General features: G+C 41.0%; 1 protein-coding gene across 2 annotated transcripts; it reads right to left on the reverse strand.

Annotated features, from left to right (window-relative positions):
- Nucleotides 1-6,624: 6,624 nt before the first annotated feature.
- On the reverse strand, nt 6,625-16,570 carry slc25a33 (solute carrier family 25 member 33). 2 transcript variants are annotated; one of them, XM_042097254.1, is made up of 7 exons: nt 16,382-16,570; nt 12,663-12,836; nt 10,403-10,480; nt 9,135-9,235; nt 8,951-9,017; nt 8,060-8,340; nt 6,625-7,626 (listed from the first exon to the last, which is right to left on the reverse strand). In XM_042097254.1, exons 1-7 carry the CDS (start codon nt 16,420-16,422, stop codon nt 7,424-7,426), a joined length of 945 nt encoding a protein of 314 aa, XP_041953188.1. In that variant the 5' UTR covers nt 16,423-16,570; the 3' UTR covers nt 6,625-7,423. The 2 variants fall into 2 exon arrangements, with proteins under 2 accessions (XP_041953188.1, XP_041953189.1); XM_042097255.1 differs by lacking the exon at nt 16,382-16,570 and adding an exon at nt 13,428-14,513.
- Between the last annotated feature and the right edge of the window lie 5,749 nt (nt 16,571-22,319).

Genomic DNA, 22,319 nt, shown 5'->3' on the forward strand with positions numbered 1-22,319 from the left:
GGCACATCAATTGGAAAGTACTCCTAATTAGAACAAGATCTAAAGCATGGGTTGGCATATAACTACAACAGATCCTGCCAACCCACTTTGCTCTTTGTACTAATGGCATTACATGTGTTAAGATGTACTGCTACAGTTATATTGTTCACAGCTTTCAACTTAAAAACAAAAAAAATAGAAACAGTTTCTGGATGTTTTACATTGCACATCTACGTGTGATTGAGGGATGTCTTTATTTTCAAAAACTGCTTGAAAACACAGCTCTACCTTTCCTATCACCACTAACAACCTAAAACACTGAACTTACACTTACCATCACCTCTATCCTGTCTATCCCTTATTTACATCCCTTGTAACTAAACTCAACTCTGAACCATCATTCTATTTCTTGCAAGGTAGTTATTATTATACTATCGTCGCCTATTCACACTGTACCTTATCTCCACTTTTTTTGTTTGACGCTTAGGACAAAAGCGTCATCTAAATCAGTAAATGTTAATGTAAATCTATGTCTTCATTGCCAGTTTTTCTCTGGGTAATTGTGGACACACACAGCTGCACATGATTCTTTGCGATTTTCCTTTCCCTGAACTGTTTCTGCTACACAGGGACACCGTGACGGTGGACAGTGTTCCATTGTGTCACGGTGAAACTTTACAGACACAGAGGCATTAGGCTCATCAGGAGAGGACCTGGACACTTTGAGGCCCAAGGCAAAGGATTCAGAGACCCCCCCACACACACACACACACACACCACAACCCTAAAACTAAAACACACTTTATTCTGTAATAATGGGACGCTGAGGCATACTCAAATACAACAAACATTTTTTGCCATAGATGACAATCAAGAAACAGTAGTAAAAACCTTTGAAAGTATTACTATGAATGGTGTGTGTGTCTGTCTGTGTGTGTGTGAAAGAGAGAGAGAGAGAGAGAGAGAAAGTGTAGGCTAGGGGTTTGGCGTCTCTGTGTGTGAATATACTCTATGTAGCTATGTACTGTATGAGAGTCTGTCCGTGTAGGCTATGTGTAGAAGAGAGGGAGAGAGTGAGTGTGTGCGTGCAAACTAAATGAGGTGTTCGATCTTCCAAAAAGCCGACATCCAAAACAATAAGCGTATGCACTGACCGAATAAACTAGCCATTTTCTGTTTATTTTTTCTCCATTTTTCATGGTCATGTAATAATGTTCAACCGTAAATCGTCTGGGTGGTTTATCTGCATTTTTCAAAGTTATTAATTTGCACGGGGCCTTTTTTTAACGATTTCAACTCGCTCTGCATCTCTTACGGTGTCTTGCCATAATGCAGGGTCGTCACTGATAACTAGTGCTAGGTATCGTGTTAGGGCTTCTCACGTTACTGGTTTCGTTGCACCCAAAGCTTCTGCTATTGTGTCCGTAGCAGCACCAGTGCGGACTTCGGCAGTGACAGTGATCTTGTCCCTCACGACTGTTTCACTTAGATCAACATCATAATCATCATCAGTAGAAGAATATGTAGTGCAAGTTGCTGGTGGTGGTGCATCAGTGCCACAGCTGCTGCAGCTAGCATTAGCTACACCACCCAGCTCAACAGATGTTGCAGATGTTGTTGCATCACTGTCCAAATTACTTTCTTCCGTGGAAGAATTCTTCGACTGGAAGAAGTTGGTTAATTTAGCCAATTTCTTTCTAAATTCTTCCTCCTCCCTTTTTCTTTTTCGTTTATCTCTTCACTCTGGAAACGTTTCATGTCTGCTGTCAATCGCTCAACTCCACACCTCACCAAGACCGCGTTCAGACTAGCTAGTTGCTGCTATGGTGACAGGAAACCGACCTGCACTGCAGTCATTTGACTTTATGATGAGTTTATGAGCAATCATGAGGCAAAATATTTTTTCTAATCTTTATTATGGATTAGAATATATTGTTTGGATGCAGTGATCATTTATTTAAAAAAAAAAAAAAAAAAACGATATGGGGATGACGAGGCCCCAGGCAATTGCCTGACCATGACTAATGGCAGGTCCGCCCCTGCTCATCACCTCTTGCGGAATCAGGACACTAGTAGCACAGCATAGTGCTAGCTGTTAGAGTGGAGCACAAGAGAGTTTTAATCAGCTTGGAAGATTAGCACTGAAACACTCAAGACAAACCTCGAGGTTATATCAGGGGCCTGTACTACGAAGGGAGCTTAACCTACCCAGATGTAAGGGTTACTTTGTTACACCGGGGTTGACAAAACCTTGTTATCTTAAGTGGTGTAATCGGCACTACGACGCTGATTATGAAGTTGATTTGTTGAGCCGGGGTTAACCTCAGTTTGTGCGCGTTCACATAAAAGGGGCGGGTTGCAGCGCAAATCACCACTTTCAGTGATGACGCGTTCATCTTATTTTACGGATGAGGAATGCACAATTATTATGACCGCCGCTAGCGAAGCGGTCATATAGGGATTGTCAAAGTTTTTTTTTTTTTTTTTCGTCATCTACTTCCTGAATTTTTGGTCAACGATACCCGGGACACCGAACCACCGGGGCACATGAAATTTGGTGGGTATGTAGCCCCACTAGACTTTTACGGAAAATTTTTGTTTCGTCCCCTCACACTCCCCCCGTGCTGGGCCCCCCGAACCGCAAAAAAAGCAGTTTTTCCTAAATAACTACCTGAACCGTGGCACTGAGGATGAAGAATCTTTTATGGTATGTTGGTCACATCAACCTGGCCCATAATCACTCATTTGTGATTTGTGATTTACCCCCCCCCCCCCCCCCCCCCCCGCATTGAAAATGCAATATTATTCTGCTTTAATCGCCCCTATCTTCAGTTAAGATGTTCAGAACTGCACCAAATTTTATGTGTATGATTGACCTGGCATTCTCTGGGGGTATGCCAAGTTTCGTAGAATTTCATCCATGGGGGGTCTAAAAAAATTAGGTTATGTGTACATTTAGTGACTGTACACTCATTGGCCTGTAGATGGCGGTGTACACATATACACATGCACACACACACAGGCACCCACATACTATCGGTATTAGAACGGCCGATACATAATTACAAATTCAGTAGGATTAAAAGAAAGCCAAAATAAATATTCATCATCATCATCATCATGGCTGCATTTCCAGTATTGGCGATAAGTAGGCCTAGTCGTTTGTCCACTAGATGGCGCATCGTTGCAGTGAGACGTAATTTTGTTAAAAGTGGGTTGGAAAAACAATGGACGCTTCCTACAAGGACTGTATTTTTACTGCAGAGAACGTCTAATAAGGATAGGACGATGTTCACATGAAATGTAGGCTAATTCCCATTTCTTCTTGAAGCCGAAATAAATCTGAGGATGTTTATCGGACATGCTTGGTTTTTAGGCTCCTGCAGGTAGGCTACGTTAATCTTATAATATCAATAAGGACCTAGGTAATGTTACCGTTAGCGTTGGTTGAGTGATGGAGGCCAATTTGATTGATTGCATTTGTAGAAAACTATAAATGCGGTTATACCAAGCAAATTAATAGCAGCACTGTAACTGTATCTTTCGACTGTCATTTGTTGCACGTGCTACAAAATCATTCTGTGCAATGGAAGATTTACCAACGTTACACCGGTCTTGCCTATACATGAGTGAGACTGAGACGCCTGTTTATTTTGTTTTAAGTGCGTGCAGGGTGTGAGAGGGGAATCGATGTGCTTTGATTCCAGCTTGGTAGTTGTAGTCTGTGAAATTAAAAAGCACGTGTGTGTGAAGTATCCAAACAATGACACCTTCATTTCATTATGGCTGCTTTAGCAACACACCTTAAGCTACTGTGTAGTGGGTCCCATTTAGAAGTGGCTACTTCATTCGCGCTTTCCTTGACTCATGGAGCTGCATGAATTTTATTACAACTTTTCGCCACGATATGGCAGTTTAAGTCCGCTTGATGGTTTCCAAAGGAGATTTTATTTGTGTCGCCAGCATAGCCTATTGACAATTTATGTTGTAAATAGGCCTACCTTATAAGCCTACCAGCTTAGGGAACAGCTTTCTATTAGGATCTAGTTTTTTAGTTACAGTTTTGTCATAACTCCCTGATGCATTTTTGCATTTAGAATAGCCAGAGCGTGGATATCTCAATCGGAAAATTAAACAATATCGGGTGCCTATGGACTAGGCTGGGTGAACCCAGCCTGATCTGCCCGCTATTTATTTTTTGATTTCTTAAAAGATTGAGCTTGGTCTGGTGAAAGGCAGACTAGCCATGGACCCCAGTTACAAAATGCAAGGGAACATGAATCAGCCTATTTGCACGAACAATAACGGACAACAGCTCTTCAACTTTGGCCCGTTAAAATGTGTATGAACAGTCTAGCGACGCATTTCATCAAGGCCTATTTGGACATGTCAGTTAGCCTATTTGCACCACTGGTTAGATGTAAAACAGCATTTCGTTTCAGACTACTGTTACTTAATTTGTGCATTGACAATAAAGTATCACATGAACTAAAGATGACTAAAATCTTATGTAGAAGAAGAAACATTCACAAAAAATCCATCCATCCAAAAATGACCTTTGTTTTTGATATTGAAAACGGTGTCACCCGCTCTCACCCAGCAGGAATCGAGCGGAATCAAATCTCCCCTGGAGTTGAGCCTGTCACTTATCAGCCAATCAAAAATAACGAGAGGGGCTACACAATAGCCAATCAGAAAATAGCACTATTGTATCTGGGTAAGATTTAACGCAACAACCAATGAAAAAACGCGTATCCTGGAATTGTTGAACGTGAATTATTGAACGCGAACCTGTTTCGTTCACCTTGAAGCTTCGAGCATCAGTTCATGGTTTCAGCACAGAGTAAGTCATCTTTTAATGTTACAACAAATCCACAACTTGTTTGACACAAACAATGACAACGTGACTGCTAGAGAATGTTTCCCAGACAATTAGCATCAGTTGTTCATGACTGTCTCTAACTTAGCCAACAGTTTCACAGCCTGTTCATTGACAACACTTGCTCAGAACAAGTAGCCTATGCCTAGTCATAGCCTACTTTCGTTCACACGATGACTGACATATTGTCACATTCTAAACATCTCTCACTCCAAATAGGCTTAATCATTTTATTAGCACTAAACAAATTAAAGTGTATTGCATAGCCTAATAGGTCACTTTTAAAATCATCATATAATTATAGCCTGGCCATGGATGCATTAATCATTGCATCTGCGTTCAAAAATGTCAGGTAAAAAGCAATTAAGCATCCTCTCATTCACCCTGAGAAGAAAGCCCCCTAAAAGGTCCAGGTTAGTGGATGCTCAGAGGTGGTGAAAAAGCCCATTATTGAATTGTCAGTGCCATGTGTCAAATCTTTTCTTTTGCAAATCTGAGCAATTATAAATTATACTTTTGCCCCATGTTGACTTAGGAGGGCATTGCTCCTACATACTGTAGCCAATAATCAATTTTGGAAAGCTGAGACACTGTTGGAAAACAATTAGAATAACTGTGTGATGTAGCCTACTGACACAAAGTTACAAAGGCTAGATTATTATTTTCTTTTTTCTACTAACAAGCATCTTTGAACTGACCACATTTCAGCCCTCTAGGTCTTGACTTGATATGACTTGAGTCCTAGCATTAGGTCTTGTCATGCTGTGTGCAAAAGTAGATCAATATAGAATGACAACATGAGTACTTTAGACCATTATTTGCCAAGATATGCTCATGCATTTTGTAAAATGCCCTATGAAAACTCCCCATAGGACTTTGGGTTATCCAAAATACATACAGTAGGCTACTGGCAATTAAATGCCTACTGCATATGAACCCCTTATAAGCATAATCTTGGCCTCAAATGAAAGGTAATACTCTGAAGTTTCATGCTTGCATTTGGATTGTTGGCTACTTCAGGTTCTGATATAACTACACTAAATATGGAATAATTACAAAAAATACAAATCTTTACAATTTCTATTTCAATTCAATTGGTGTGTATAAGATGGGCTATATTTCTGCACAACTAATATTGGATCAACTGTTGACCGACCTGGGGCTGGTGTATGCTAACTGGTGATGCTAGTTGCGCGTGTAAATCCTCACACCCCTAACCTTAAAGGAGAATTCCGGTGTGATATTGACTTAAAGTGTATTGAAACATGATACCGAGTGTGAACGTATGTCTCATAGCCCATCTCGGCTTGTCCCCTGCACTCCAAAATCTGGCGCTTGGGCTTTTAGCTCAGTGGTTAGAGCGCTCGACTCCCATGCCGGTGTGTTGAGGTGGCGGGTTCGAGGGCCGTGAGCGGCGGACGAAACAACCTCTGGAACATCTGAAGGCATATTATTAAACAGCAACAAAAAGTTGTAGTATTATTCACGAATGAACCGCATTTCATACATCGGATGTTGTTGAATCTGTGTTGCATTCAAGGGAAGAGTAACTAGTTGTTGGAACATTGTGTTCTTATTTACGATGGTTGTTTGCTGCCAATATGTAAACTATAAAACCCTCCTCAGTGCACCACCACACCTATCTCCCCACACTGCACGGTTAATCCCTAATGGCTTCATTATGGAGCTGTGAGCAGGATGGCTGAGGACATTAAAAGTTAACACAGGTGCCAAGAGCTCAGGTCACGAATGCAATAAAAAAAATGAAAGTTTGACCAATGTGTTTTTATTCAACCACTGGTTAAATATGCATTTTTCTGTAAAATAACTATTGATGCTGCTCACAAACAAAATATACAAATGACCTTGATTAACTTATAGGAAATGAAACCAGTTAATCGTTTAACTGAACTCTTGATCTATGTAGGAGCTACCAACTCCAACATGATGTGGTGAGTGTGTACATGTCTGATAGCAAGCAGAGTGAGACCCTTATTTAAGCATCCTATTCTAAAGGTCCACAGGTAAAGTGGTCAAAACATTCTCAGACATTACCACTGATAGAACGACAAACAGAGACAGAAATAAGAGACAGCAACTGGTAACAATAATGATATAACAATAATTTAGTTAACTTAAAAGTTCCATATTTTCAGATAACCTATTACCTCTTTCTGTACAACTATGCAGTAGTTTATTATCCACATGGAGCATTCACACTCTGATGTACCATATGCAGTCTTTACAAACTTAATTTCTCGCAAAGTCCTTCTAGATGCAAGTCTCTCACCAGTAACATCTGATCGTATGCATCCATTGAAATAAAATATAATGATACAAAAAAAACAAAGAAGGCTGTAAAAGTCTTTGGGAAGCCACTCAAGCCTACATCCCACGCAAGCAAAAAAAGAAAGCCTGTTACAACAGGATGTACATTCAGGCCACCTCATCTGCAACGTCTACAGTGTCTGGCTTGTTCCCCTTGTCTGGTCCGGGGCCGTGGGGAAAAGGGGGTTGGGGGCATGGGGTGTTAAGGGCAGGGGTAGGATGACGGGAGATTGGCCCTCAGTTGGACGACTCCTTTAGCAGGTAGACAATGAGCTCGTAAGTGGACAGCGTAATGGCCGTGTTGGGGATCTGTCGGATGAGCTGTGGAATGAGTCCTCTGTAAAAGGCAGCGTAACCCTCCTCCACCGCCACCAGACGCGCCGTCTGGAAAAAGTATCTGTACTTGCTGCCCTCTTCACGTAGTCTTGTTCGGATGACCTCTGTGAGCAGGGCAAGGGGAGAAAAAAAGGGATAATCTTTTAATCTTTTGATGGAAAACATAAAAACTAAACCATAAAATAGTTTTGTTTTCTAAAATGGGCAGTGACTAAAGCTGGTTTTATTTCACTGATATATTATCTGCTTTTATAAGCAGTACACCTGAATTTGAATATGTTGGAGACTATCCTGCTGCAGTCTAATTCCTGCTGCAGTCTTTTAAGTCAATTTACATTTATTCATTTAACCCACATTTCCATCCAAACCCATGGAGTGCAAATGAGTGGTGCTTTCATCAGGTAATTTCTCCATGGGACAGTCTAGACTCAAAAACCAAAAGACCACAGGAAATGACAGGAGCACTGCTGACTAAACATGTTGAGCATGAATCCTAGTGGAGCAGAGTTGACATTTGGCCTGAGACCATAAGCGTACCGTGTGGATATGCTATGCAGGAGGCACAGCCCTTGGCGAAGGCTGCTGCCGCCATGAGGCCCAGGAAGTCCGACACTCCCTTGTTGGCCTCGGTCTTGGCAACGGTCATGCGTTGCTCAGCCATGTGCTTCTTCAGGGACTCGTAGATGAGGAAGCAGATCATGGTCTCGGAGATGCCGGCGTATGATGCAGTCAGGCCACGGTAGAAGCCGCGCACCCCCTCAGTGTGATAAACGTAGCGCGCGCACTGCAGCGCGTTCATCTTCCTCTCTCCTTTTGCTCTGTGGGGAAAGGGCAGCAATGTTTTAATAAGAACAATTTCAATAAAATGTTTTATTTAACAGCGTCAAACTTGTTCGGACATGCCCTCTTTCGGAAATTAAGTTTAAACCAACCTCTAGTCATACCTTTACTGCTTATGGCTATTGGAGGGGTTATTCTAGAACACAGAGGGAGGGTACTATACAGGAAGCCATATATTTGAACACAGATATGCAGGCCTAACGACCTCTACACTTTGCTGAATAAATATAGATTGCCCGGCAAGGCTCTTGACAGCTTCAAGGTGGGTATTTATATAGCAACGGCACTCATCACATGCTAATGATGATGCAAGTTGTATAAGAGAGGGACAGTCCTAATAGGTTTAGCACAAGCCAGGCGTCGTCAAAGGGTAGGGTTACACTGGTTGAGGTTAGAAGGGGTTGAGGTTAATCTGCACGTAGGCACAGACTTAGGTGTGAAGCCAGAGGGAACAGTTGATAAATATTTGCTTTCCCTTCCCTGACTAACATGACAAGTGCTTCGGCAGTGAGGGAAGACAAGATTCCTTCCTAGGAAAAGGCTCAGGTATACGTCTGAATGAGAATGTCACAATGGGTGTCTACTTACTTTTTCTCCAGCTGCATTCGTGTCTTGACCATCCAAAGAGGGTTCATCAGGGTGTTTGTGATGAAAGCTGTTTTGGGAGGGAAGAGAAGAGGACAATTGAATGCTTTTGTGATTTTTGGCTATAAATGTAGGTTTAGAGATGGAAACAGAAAAGGTCAAGAGAATTCACAACGTTGCCACTCACCTGCGAATCCTGCTGAGGACATATGTACAACTCCACTGTTAGGCACAAAAATGCCATTGAAAGTCTCTTTTGACTTGGAATAGGCAGCAAAATACACAGCTCTGAAAAGAAACCACAAAGAGAAGATATAACGACAAATAAGAGACAACGTCCAAAACCAGACACCAGTTGGTCATTGCCTTGCCTTCGGCCGTTTAATTCAAATTAGGGGGTTTAGTTCGTTTTCTGAATCACGGCCATGTTTACACAATTGTCCTTGTGGTCAAGGGATACAGTGTCCAGAGCTGTCTGTTCCACACTGCTGCCCTCCTTTTGATGTGCTTCTAGAACAGCCTTCTGGTGTTCCATCACCAGAATGAGCTGAATAAGCAGCTGGATCTAGATATGCCCATGCAGTCTCTCTGAACAGCCGTGGAAGCTGAAGGACACAGCAATAAAACGGCCAAAAAAAAAAAAAAAAAGCGCACCAGCCACAAAAAGAGCCCTTGTTACAGTGCAGCTCCACACTGCTGCTCTGCTCTGACACAGCTGTGGTCGTTTCCTCATTCCACTCTGCTGAAATGGCTGTTTGCTTGAACGACTGGAAGGGCTCATGCTGACCAGTGACTGTGATCGAGAAGGCAAACATTTTCTTTTCATGGAACTTCCTATATTGTTGTTTGTTATTTAAAGTGTTCTGAAAGGAGACCAGGTTAAAGTCTCAACTGTGCCTTGTCAATTTTTATCTAATCTGAAGTTCAATGGTTCACAAAATATGACTGTTCTTTGACAGTATTTTGGTGGGGGTGGTTGGTGAACTTGTAGGTCCATGTTCTCAAGTAGGAAGTCACCCATGACATCAGTGTGTTTCCTCAGGCTGCTTTTGCAATGTGCCTATTGCTCACGTGGCGTGTTTGACATAGTGGAGCACAGTCACACTATGGGTGTTCATAGTACATCATGGGGCCGTGGTTTTCCCAACAACTATCTTGGGTATTCCATTTCAAAAGACCCCAAAGAACAAAAGGACAAGTGCCAACAAGATACTTATAGCCGGTAAACATTTCATGAATATGTCAAATGTGGTTCACATTTTTAAAGCACATATAAATAGGAGTGTCAATATATAAACAGAGTGGACAAAAGTGGGAGCTGGAGCGCTACAGGTATCCCTTGGATCCTCTGGTGCTCTTGGATGGGTTAAAAGTTCATGAATCAGTTTGGAAAGAGATTCCAGGTCCTTCTTTTTCCAAACTGATTCATGATATAAATGGAGTGTTTGTAGTTACCTTGAAGGTGCAACTCCAACGAGGTTTGGACCTAGTCCCCTGAAGAGTGATCTTGGTCCCTCTTTTTCAAGAATTGACCTAAACACAGGAAAACACAGACACACAAACCATCAAACAGGTTCCCTAATGACAGGGCTGTGCCAGAATGGCATTTCCTCCCTGTGGAACATCACTCTTCTGCCGTTCCACTAGAAACCACAGGCCGTCATTTCCTTTTTACTTTAAGTTTTCCCTGTGTTCAGCGACAACTCTCCCAGCTGCTGAGGTCCTTTTTCGCTTCCTTGCTGGTGATCCCTCCCCCCCCCCAGGCCCAAACATCCAGCGCTCAGCCTGCTATTTCGGACAGGACAAAACCAGTTGCTCTGCCCGAGGACTGAGTCCATGAACTCTCTGCTCTCTGGACTGCTACTCGCAGCCAAGCCTGTAATTATTACCCGTCAGGAGTGCCCTTCATTCCACTTACTGCAGAGAGAGAGAGGCTCCATTCAACACTATGAAAAAACACACCTCTCCACAAGGATTTGATTTAGTGTAGTATTTTCCTGTTAGACACAGGACATGTTATTTTTAATATCTAACTGTGCGGTAGCCTACATATAATGGAACACTATATCCTAACCAATTAATAATAGACAATAACAAGTGACAAAGAAAACTGTAGTTGACACTTCAGAGATGAGGAATGACATGTGTCAAGCATACCTCTGCAAGGTAGAGGCCCTAGCTGTGTCATGAATACAATTTTTCCAAATTCACAACCTCTTAAGCAGACAAACCAAGAAAGTAACCGAAGCACCCCATTTGTGGTTATGCTAAGGTGTCTGCAAAACAGCAAAAGCTGTGACGCAGATTTTAGCTTTAGGTCAATCATCTCTAACATGCATTGGGCAGCATGTTAACTACTGTCAGTGATAAAGTAACCATGCACTGGTAACATCTAGTGGGCTCTAGTGGCCAATTATGCAATTAAAACAGTTGGATGCACAAACAAAAAGAGGTTATACTCTTCTACAATAAGTAAAGCCGTCCAAAATAACTAAGGTGGAGATGTGTAAACAGGAAGTGAATTGGCTAATGGCTCACTGGGACAGACTACTCGAGACAAAAACATTTACACATTAAAGGCGCTCTAAGCGATGCTGGGTAACATCACTTCTGTTGATGTTCAAACAAAACAGAAAGCTAGCTCAATATTTCCTCCCCCTCCCTCCCGTGCAATCGAAACTCTCATAAACACGCATCTCGTCGGCGATTTGCTGGAACAGTTTGTTATGTTTTTATAAGCAAGGTTTGCCCAAGTTGTTTTGTGGCCGTTTTTGGAGCCTGGGTTGTCCACAGAGATTGCATTGTTTACAGTGTATTCAGGGCACAGGCAGCTAGCGGATGGTGAGATGATGTTTGCTGTAAGTGACAAAAAATGTTTTAGCCTTAAAAAGGCATGACATCGCTTAGAGCACCTTTAAGTGCACAGAACCAGCCATTCTCAGCCTCCCACTGACAAAAAACACAAAGGGGGAAAAAAAAAAAAAATCTTCACAACATACAGGACTCATCTCATTCTACTGCCCTGGGCGCAGACGTTAGCACAAGGACATCCTGTTCTGGCCTGGCCCAGGCGAAAACTGACACTGTGCCAGGCTGCTGCAGGAGTCACATCAGAGCACAGACAGTAGCGAGGGCGGCACTGGTGGCAGTTTCCTTCTTCACATGATCCGCCTTGCACTGATCTGCTTGATCGTGTGCTTCAGCCGCGTGCTGCCCAAATTAGGCACCCTCCACTGACAGGGGCCCTAACCTTGTTCCTCCGGCAGCGTTACTGGGGCTTTATGTAACATTGTCGCAGTCTCCCACGGGAGAGAGAACATATCTGTAAGCGTCAGCTGTCTCCCTGCACCATGCACGTGTACGTGTGTGTGTGTAGGGGGTTCTTACTGCCAAAGGGAGGGCTTAATCTCTGCTTTTTAATGCAAGAGATTAATGCTACCCTGGATATTGGATAACCATGTTGATACACTTTCTTAAACAAAATTTTGAAACACAGCTTCAACTACAGGTATCAATGTAATGTTATTTTGGCTCCAATTCACTATGGCATCTAAAATGGACTTTGGAAGCAGTTGGAATCAGACACCTCCGATGCAAAACAAAGTTTAGCGATGTAAACAGCACTTTGAGACATAATAAGGACTTCAGCCTTTCAAGCACTGTGCCAAGTCTGCAATGCCACTACATCTTCCCCTCACTCATTGCATGTACTTACCGTAAGACCTGTAGCAGGCTCGGCGTGACTGCACCTGGCCGGAGGACGCCTGTTCCATTGACTGTACCCAGCTGCACTTGGAAGACAGGCCTGAGCGATAGGCCCGAGGACTGCAGCCGCGTCTTCAGCACCTCCAAGGGGCAGGTGACGATGGCACCAACAGTACCGCCACACCTGCACAAAAAAATCAATACAATTTACTGCCAATACTTCAAACCACAAGCCATGTCATCAAAATGACAGCTACTGTTGTATTTTGTTAAGTATATAATGCTATATCTTATCAGAAGAAGTCGATGCTTAAATAATGTTAACCCTGTCTTAGATATGCTTCTAGCCTATTGTGATACTCCTAGCATGAAACATTTGGGCTTAATGGCTTTGTGGACATGATCTATGATAATCAAAATCAAATGTCCCACTGATATGGATGGAAAGGATCTCACCATGGCTATGCTCACTCAAAATATATTTTAGCATTCACAGGATCCATTAGTAAACAGCAGTAAGTAATCCTGATGTTATCAGAATCAATAGGCTAACTCTTTTGATCAGCCACTGGCTGAGGTGTTTGTGACAAGAATTGAAATGCACTCACTGCATTAAAACACTAAATAAGGCCTGTTATATAACAATAACAAAACATGCCTACCAGTGTTGACACAACAAATAGGCCTACCGGTTTATGCTGCTATCAGAACAGATACAACCATTTCCATGAATTATACTGTAATGCATGGCCTAGGCAGCTCAGTAGCTTTTCACCTGCAATGTTGCATCACAGATGTCAAGGAGAGTAAACTGTGGTGTTACAGATGTCCAAGAGCTGACGTACACAGACAAAAATCAATGAGATTTACAGACAACAGCTTAGCCAATTTCCAAAGGAAAACAAACAGCATGGTCTATTTTGTAATTCAAAGTACCAGGCAGTTCATTCATTTTGTGGACAAAAAAAACAAAACAACAACACCTTCAAACCCAGTGTCTGAACACATGACATCTTTGAGCTCAGCAGACACTAACAGTGATGCCAGCAGAGGATAAAGTCGCAGCCCAAATCAGTCTGAGAGGTGCTTAACATAATTGGCTGAATATTCAACCTGAAGGGCAATCCTAATACAGAGTCAAGCAGAACTCTCCATCTAGAATGACTTCCTCATTTGTACATGCTTCAAAAAAAATGTTTTATACCAACTAACTGCCCAGTTTCACAAGATCTGTCCCCATGTAGTCCATAGACTAGGTGACAGTGTGAAAACAGACAAGGGAGTGGTTGCACAACAAGCACCTGTTATGCAGAAAGAGTGAATAAGGATAGCAAATGCCGATTCAGGTGGTGAGGGAAATGGGGATGAACCACTGCCAAATACTCATGGGAAGACGTTGTGCTGCAGCATTCATGCCAAGTGACTTGCATGACCTCAGCAATTGTCCAGCACAAGATGAAGCCATCCTGCTAAAACAGGAAAACTGTAAACCAGTCACACTAGCCTAGCTGCATTCATTAATGGCAAAATTGATGGCAAAAATCCTCAGACATCTTTAAGATGGAATATGATGTGAAAAATGAAAAACGAACAGGACAAAAGACAGCTGGACTAAACCTATGCCAAGACTTGGGCAGGGCAACCACCAAATAACCTCAAGAGATCCAGTCCTTAATAATAAATTATGAAAACTCTGACCGTTATATCTGAAATCATGTATACCTCAGCAAAAGTATTTAGTTTAGACCAACGAATCCCTTCATTCCGAATTCAAAATACCATTTACAGCCAGCAAGTGACCTTGAACATCCCTATCAAAGATGACCTAACCTTCCCACTGCACATACATGGATTTCTATGCAATGTCACGAAAACATGCCTGCGCAACCAAGAGGCAGAAAGCACCATAGAACAGCATAGAGCAATGCAAAAGAGCAAAAGAATAAAATGAGTTTTTGTGCTGAAAACTGCACCAATTCGAAATCACGATGGTTGAGAGAATGTTAAATATATGTTCAATATTCCTAACGGAATAAATGTCTTCGTCAAAAATGACAAAATACGATGTTATATTAATAATGCAAATGAACGGCAAACTTTGAAATATAGTCTGAAATGAGATGTTATTACCATTGAGACAACAGGGGTATACAAAAAAATCCGATTGTAGCTTACAGCAGCCGACTATTTAGGTTAAGTTTATAACGTTGTGGACGGCCACCAAGCGTCTTCTGCCTCACGGCTGCGCGCGCAACTAGTTTTGTTGGTAAACGGGAAACCCGTGCTTGTCCTGTTGTGAACCTACAGAGATTCCAACCCTTATTCTCAAAATATTCATTTTGGGGGATGGGGTGTGGGGGGGTGCAAGTATGCAAGGAGGAGAATGCAGCCATAATACATTGTTGCATTGGGTAGTCTAAGTATAAGAAAGATATAACCGGTTAACATCTGAAATAATAACAATATTAATTTTAAAAAACCTATGTGGCAAGCTTAAGTGTAGCAGATGTTTACGTAAGCAGTCACGTGAATCTTCATGTCATTGCGGCCGTCTAGAACAAAATGGTCGCTGGTTGAGGATGTACCGTTACCGGGCAAGCCACAAATTGTCACTGATATCTTGACACATGTAATTTTGCCAGAACATGATAACATTATTTTCAAATTGTTGAAAATAATTTACACGAAGTAGTTAGCTGCTACTGTAGTTTTACTAGCATATAGTGTTAGCTAACCAAGGCTCCGACAAAGTTACAATGTTATGTAATGGCAACATGGGAAGCATATAGGCTAATAATAGATGTTACTGCAATGAATCAACGTATATTCAGATAAACATCAGCGGTAACGTTCCCATTATAAGCTCAACAGACGGTAATAATGTAACTAGAACTAGCCACCTAAATATCCTGACATTTAATTTAACATTAACGTTAACACTGACATTGACCTGCCTAGCTTGGCAAGCTAAAAGTATGCAACGTTAACGTAAACGTTACGTCTGACACAACTACATTACCGCAAGGGACATAACTACAACAGTAAAATAAGTAAATTGGATTGGGCAATGTTGTGGTGTACTACACTGCAAGAATTAAGTTAACGTTTTGACACTGACATTAGTTCAGACGTTACGTTAGCATACATTACAGCTAGCCAACCTGCTAATGCATAGCAATTACGTTAACGTCCTTGAATAACCTGGCCAGGATAGCGCTAATTATAGAAGAGGGACTTAGACATTTGTCTACAATTAAGATTGCATGGGTAATTGCAAAGGGGTGTTAGTTGATCCATACTTTTGTGAAACACGCGCAAGACTAAGAACCTCGTGTTAGATGTTCGCAATATTTGCTACCCCCCAAATTAAACAATGCAGAGCTGGCTAACTTTGCGATTCTAATTTCACCGGCATCTAGCTGCTAGCTGCTACTGTGAAAAGTGGTGACGAGACACAGACTTAAAATTAAAAGCAGCTAGAGCCAACAAAACGTTCACGTTACTTGTAAATTGATGTCAAGTCTACACATTGTAGCTCATCGAGGAGCTGTAGCCTCGGTGAACAAACTAGCAGCTAAACGTCAGTTGAAAATCTAGAACTAGGTTTTAGTTTAGTTCGGAAAGTTAGACCGCTAAGTGACCATGTAGGCTACGTTATCTTAACTTACCCTACTCTTACATCGAAGATAATAAGAGTTGAAAATACATTTCTACAAGAAGTTAACTTACCCCCCAGCAAAGAGATGTAAAAATGTGTCCCTCTGTGCCATTTTCAGATCTTCATTATAATTTGCGACAAAATATGCACAGGAAAATGATGGTATTTTTTGTCTCTCAGGCCGAGTTGACAGCCAGGCTTCTCTTTTCCAACCCGGCTTGATCTGCTCAGATTGCAAGCTTGCGCAGAATCGATAAACGAGCTGAAGCTCATGAATAAATTGACGTCAGGGAGGTTGGCCAGGGGTGTTGTCCATGACGTAGATTTATGTGTACCAGCGAGCAATCAACAGCATTTGAAATAGCATAGGCAGCAAGCTACGAAAATATCCTGTTTTCTTCATGCTGCAAACCAATAAAATAAAACATTTATATTTAACTTGATAATTGCCAAATGCAAACATTGGTCAAACAATGGAATAAGCCTGGCCTAATGGGCCATACAGACAATAGCATGCAATCTCGATTACATGGAATTTATATATGTAGGCCTAGGCTATGACTAGGCTACTTTAAACTGTTATATCGATGTTAAAGGGACACCAGGCAAGCCTGATGCTTTTTCTCTACGAAACTCCCCCTCGCTCGGTCTGAAGCTCTTTTCCTTTTCTTTGCGTCTTCTGTCAAGGGTTTTCGCTACTTCTTCGCAGGCTCTGCCATTATACACACGTTTGCAACAATCTCTAGCGTTTTGTTAGCCTGCCTCTGTGCTGTAAACTGATCCTGCTTCGGTCTGCGGGTAGGATACACCGAACTTGCAAGTGGGATATTCTTCCTACAGGCAGTAGGGGCGGGCGAGAGAGCCTTCATTCGCCCCGTAATGAGTCATTTAACCATATACCGACTTACGAAGATGATTAATTAACACGAAAACGTTGCCTGGTGTCCCTTTAATATAATGTGTTTTTATGTCATTGTAAGTTGCTTTGGACAAAATTGTCATCTAAAGCCATCAAAAATATGACTAAATATAATTAGGCCTTAAAAAAACCCAGATATTAATAGCCTCAGTCATATGCAGTTATTTTGCTTGAGACATTTTCAGCTGAAACTACATGTGTATCCCATTTTGACTCCCAGTTGTGCACTTTAACTGTGACATTCAGATTGAAGTTCAGCCTATTAATTTCCAAATGAGCACTGTGGACCCGCACTCACTTTCTGTGAAACTACTGGGAAGCAAACAGAAAGCTTGTGTGCATGAATAGTATTTGAAGAGTTTGGTTACACAATTATAATCTCCAATTTTAAAAACATTAATAAGTCATTAATTGTGTATTTCAGGTAATATCAATACAATTGCCATTTTGCTGTTTTGAGTGAGTAAAGATAGGCCTAAATCAAATATCAATAACCTAATTACATTTGCACTGACATTACCTGGAAAACAAAATAAAATAAAACATGTTTTATGAAAATGAATTAAAATTAAAGTGTTAAGTCAAATAAAGTATCTTATATTTATTTCCTTTATTGATTGTTGTTTAAATTAGCACCAGTAAAGCATGCTACTGTCTCTAAAATAGACATAGCATGTTTTGAATGACAGGGATATTAAAAAAAAAGGAGGTAGAACAGCCAGTTGGTCAGGTCTGAATGTGACACCATGACAATGCACTGAAGAGGCATCTAGAGAGGTGTCACATGATTTGAGTAGGTATGTACAGAGCAGCCTATTGGGAGTGGGGGCTTGTCAAGTGGGTGGAAGGGAATTAGAGACGCAGATGACAGAGATAGCCTATCTGGGAGCATTGAGCAGCGATAGCTGGGCTATACCACATCCATAACTTGTTTACCTGAAGAGCTGCTTTTGTCAAGGATCAAGTGAGAATTTATGACAGGAGTCCATTTTCCAACTTTTCGTGGTCCACATGAGACAAACTGTAGGCCTAATAGCATGCAACAGAAAGTAATTTTGTTTTATGATTTCAGATCTAGTGTTTGATAAAGGATAATAAGGTGGCAATGTTATAATAAAATGGTTAGGTAAGCTCTACTAAACCTTGCAGATGGGTACAACACATTTTTGTTATGTTCAGATATAAAACATTGGTGTGTCCTGGTGTAAAAAACAGCACACAGTGTAATAGCATGGATTGAAAGTGAAAGGACAGGAAGTTACAGTACCCTTACTGAGCCTATTTGTAATTATTACTTGATTGCCAAGTTGTGAAGATCAAAAGATCATACTGTGATAGTGCTGCTGATCATACTGTGATAGTGCTGCCAACTCCATGTGACTTGTGAGATAGTAGAGGTCAGCATAGTAACAAAAACAGTCTTGGCATGGAAGTAAATATATATATATATATATATATATATATATAACAGCAACAGTTCATAGACCCTTCACACCCTCTAGAGACTGACACAACACCATTCCAGGGGTTTGAACTAGTCTGTAGTAAGTTCTAAGACTGCTGTGTATATAGCCTACTTGAGGCCTTTATAATCAGCATTTATGTGAATAATACAAAGGTGATATTAAGGCTTGTTATTAACAATAAAATAAAAGTTTCCTTTAAAGGACATTACTCACTTTACAAGAGTTCTCAGTCAGACCAGACTCTGGTTTACCAGAGAAAGCTATTACATTATACCTCATGCACTGAGCACCTGGGAAAGCATCTAGTCTAAGTAATTATAATTCATAGACGACTTGATTTAGAGTGGGGTGGACATGCGTCAATGTTGACATATACAAAGCCATGACAGAGAATCTGATACTCACTGCCCTAATGAAACCCTCCGTAGAACAGACAGTGTGTACATGGAGCTTAGACAAGAGCTAAAAGTGTCCAGGGACTATCAGGAGCAGGAATCCAGTCGCACCAGATGGTAAACTCTTAGAGAAATCATGTTACCTCCAATGAGCCAGTATTTTGATACATGGTGTGGCTACTGTATTTTTTAGGTTATTTTGATAGGCCTACACTTAAAACTATGGAATTTTATATTTTATTTTAAAATACATGTTGATGTATTTTTGCCCATCCCTGATCACAGTCAAAGTTGTTCCAAAGTTCTACCAAAGTTCCACCAAAAAATAAGTGTCCCTACCAAAACTGAGACAAAACCTACGCCCTTGGTGAGCAACCTACACGTTACTCATCTTGCACTGGATCAAATCTCCTGAATCTTAATATTCTGATCAGTCTGATTCTGACCAAGTCTGGGCAAATTACATCACCAAAAGTATTGGTTTTACCAAAAATATTTGGCAGTATTTTTAAGCTACAAAAATACACATATATTTTGATACAAAATATACAGCCATTTTCTTCAACCCAATAAAATACAAATGACAAAACACCATTTTGTATTTGAAATACATATTTTAAATACATGTATTATAAATTCTGCCCATGCATCCTTGCATGTATCCATAAGACAACAGTATAAGTATAGTATATACTCTTTCGATCCTTTGAGGGAAATTTGGTCTCTGCATTTATCCCAATCCGTGAATTAGTTAAACACACTCAGCACACAGTGAACTCAGTGAGGTGAAGCACACACTAATTCCGACGCAGTGAGCTGCCTGCTACAACAGCGGCACTCGGGGAGCAGTGAGGGTTAGGTGCCTTGCTCAAGGGCACTTCAGCCGTACCTACTGGTCGGGGTTCAAACCGGCAACCCTCTGGTTAAGTCTGAAGTGCTAACCAGTAGGCCATGGCTGCCTCATTACAGTTAGCTAGTCATGTGCTTATAAGGGCATGCAGGTCAGTAAACTTTGTGTAGATACCAGAGAAGACATGTTTTAGGCACAATGTACACAGACAAATGTGAGGTGGAGTAAGGCCTACAGTGCAACCAGAAAGTTTTCAAGGACCAAATGGTCACTATGAATGAGATCCAGAGTTCCTTTGAGAAGATGAGAGAAGCGTAAAGAAGGACAACCATCAGTGCAGCACTCCACCAATCAGGCCTTTATGGTAGAGTGGCCAAATGGAAGCCATTTTTTGCCCGAGAGTTTGCCAAAAAGCACCTCATGAGAAGTAAAATCATCCGGTCTGATGAAATGAAGACTGAACTATTTGGCCACAATTCCGAATGGCGTGTGTGGAAGAAACCAGGCACTGAGCTGCACTGATGGTTGTCCTTCTTTACACTTTTCTTATCTTCTCAAAGGAACTCTGAATCTCATAGTGACCATTGGGTCCTTGGTTACCGGTCTGACCAAGGCCCTTCGTCCCAGATTAATCTAGGAAGACTGTTGGTTGTTCCAAACTTTTCCATTTGAGAATTATGGAGGCTACCGTGCTCTTTGGCACTTTCAATACTGCAGAAATGTTCTTGTATCCTTCCCTAGATAAGTGTCTTCACACAACCATATCTTGCAGGTCTACGGACAATTCTCCCGGCTTGGTGTCTTGGTTTTCACTCTGACATGCACCATCAACTGTGAGACCTTATATAAAGAGATGTGTGCCTCTCCTAATAATGTCCAGTGAATTCATTTAGGCACAGGTGTACTCCAATCAAGTTGTAGAAGCATCTCAAGCATTGATAGAAGTGGGATGCACCAGAGCTCAAATGCAAGCGTCATAACAAAGGGTCTGAATACTTATGTAAATGGAATATTTCAGTCTTTTATTTTTTTTATAAATTTACAAAACACTGCAAACACCTGTTTTTTTGTGGACTGTTTGATTATTGTGTGTAGATTGATGAAAAAAAAAATGAATTGAGTCTAAAACATAACAAAATGTGGAAAACTTGAAAGGGTCTGAAAACTACTGTAACATAAAGCCTAGTTGTCTGTGTGATTTGTTTGTATAACATATAGGGAACCTATGCTCATTTGACAAAATCCTGCACTCGTTTTACTAAATCAGGTACTCATTTTACTGAATCGTTTGCTTGTTTACAAAAAAACATTGTGCTCTTTTTAATAACTATGAATAAAGTGATTTTTCTACTAAAAGAGCAGCCACATTGTAGAAAGCCCCTAAACACTCATCCTGACAGACAGCTATAGCCTACACTGTTAAGCCATTTGCCCAGTTCTTTGAGTTTGATTTTGTAGGTTGTAGCTTGTTGTCTGCCATAATTATGTTTGGAAAGAGATATTGTTTGTGTTTTAATAATGACTCGCTTCTGATTGAATGATCAAGACGAACTGCGTATTAGGTCAAGTTTGTCTGTTGTGCTGGCCAAGGTCCTGTAAATATGGGAACAAAATCATTCGACGGAGAGCACAATTTAATAATAAAAAAATCACATGATTAAACTTACTTCGTAGTAAAACGAGTACATTTTTGTAAAATGAGCACACATTTGAGTAAAACGAGCACATATTTGGGCTCCATAATACATGTCTGGCTGATAATTAACCTAAGACTTAACAACAATGACCAAGGTCTAAGATGTTAAGTGTGTGTTGTAGATAATATAAATATAGATTTGGTGAAAATTATAGGAAAATTAACATAAAAGTAGGCTACACTTTTAGTGCAGTCAGGGATTTTGTGCAATTTCAAGCCCATAACATTTTTGGTCACATTTAGCAGTCATCTCCTCACGACTGCTAGCTGCCCATTCCATGAGTTCACTGTAAAAAAAAAAAAAAACAGTCTCTATGGACCCTTTCAAGAGAGTTCCATTATCAGCATCATAGTTGGCCCCACAAGACTTCCTTTTTAACTTTCTATATGTTATCTTAATGCAGAGGAAGTAGATTGGGGCCCAAATAGAACGTTCAAGCATTGTTTGTGTTTACCTTGTTGTTTGGGGGCAGCCTGCCCCCAAACAAAAACAAAATCTTGCGTGAAATTTCTCTGGGAATACTGAAGGTAGGGGTGAGCTACCTCTCTGGCGTGTTTCGTTTGGTCCTTGGTTAAAATATAATGTACGTTTTTTTGCACAAAGGCGTCGGCTAATAAACATAAACCCAAACAAACACGACTTCCTACGACATCCCTAACTTCACCTTTAAGTTCAGAAGTCA

The sequence above is a fragment of the Alosa sapidissima genome, chromosome 7 (assembly GCF_018492685.1).
Source record: "Alosa sapidissima isolate fAloSap1 chromosome 7, fAloSap1.pri, whole genome shotgun sequence".
In the NCBI taxonomy this organism is placed as follows: Eukaryota; Metazoa; Chordata; class Actinopteri; order Clupeiformes; family Clupeidae; genus Alosa; species Alosa sapidissima.

Bases quoted from the DNA above. Each gene is read 5' to 3' on its own strand.
- slc25a33 (XM_042097254.1), bottom strand. From the start codon at position 16,422: ATGGCACAGAGGGACACATTTTTACATCTCTTTGCTGGGGG. The intron at 10,481-12,662 runs GTAAGTACATGC...TCCTGTGTTTAG, and splicing joins AGCCTGCTACAGGTCTTACG to GTCAATTCTTGAAAAAGAGG. The intron at 9,236-10,402 runs GTAACTACAAAC...GTTTCTTTTCAG, and splicing joins GTTGGAGTTGCACCTTCAAG to AGCTGTGTATTTTGCTGCCT.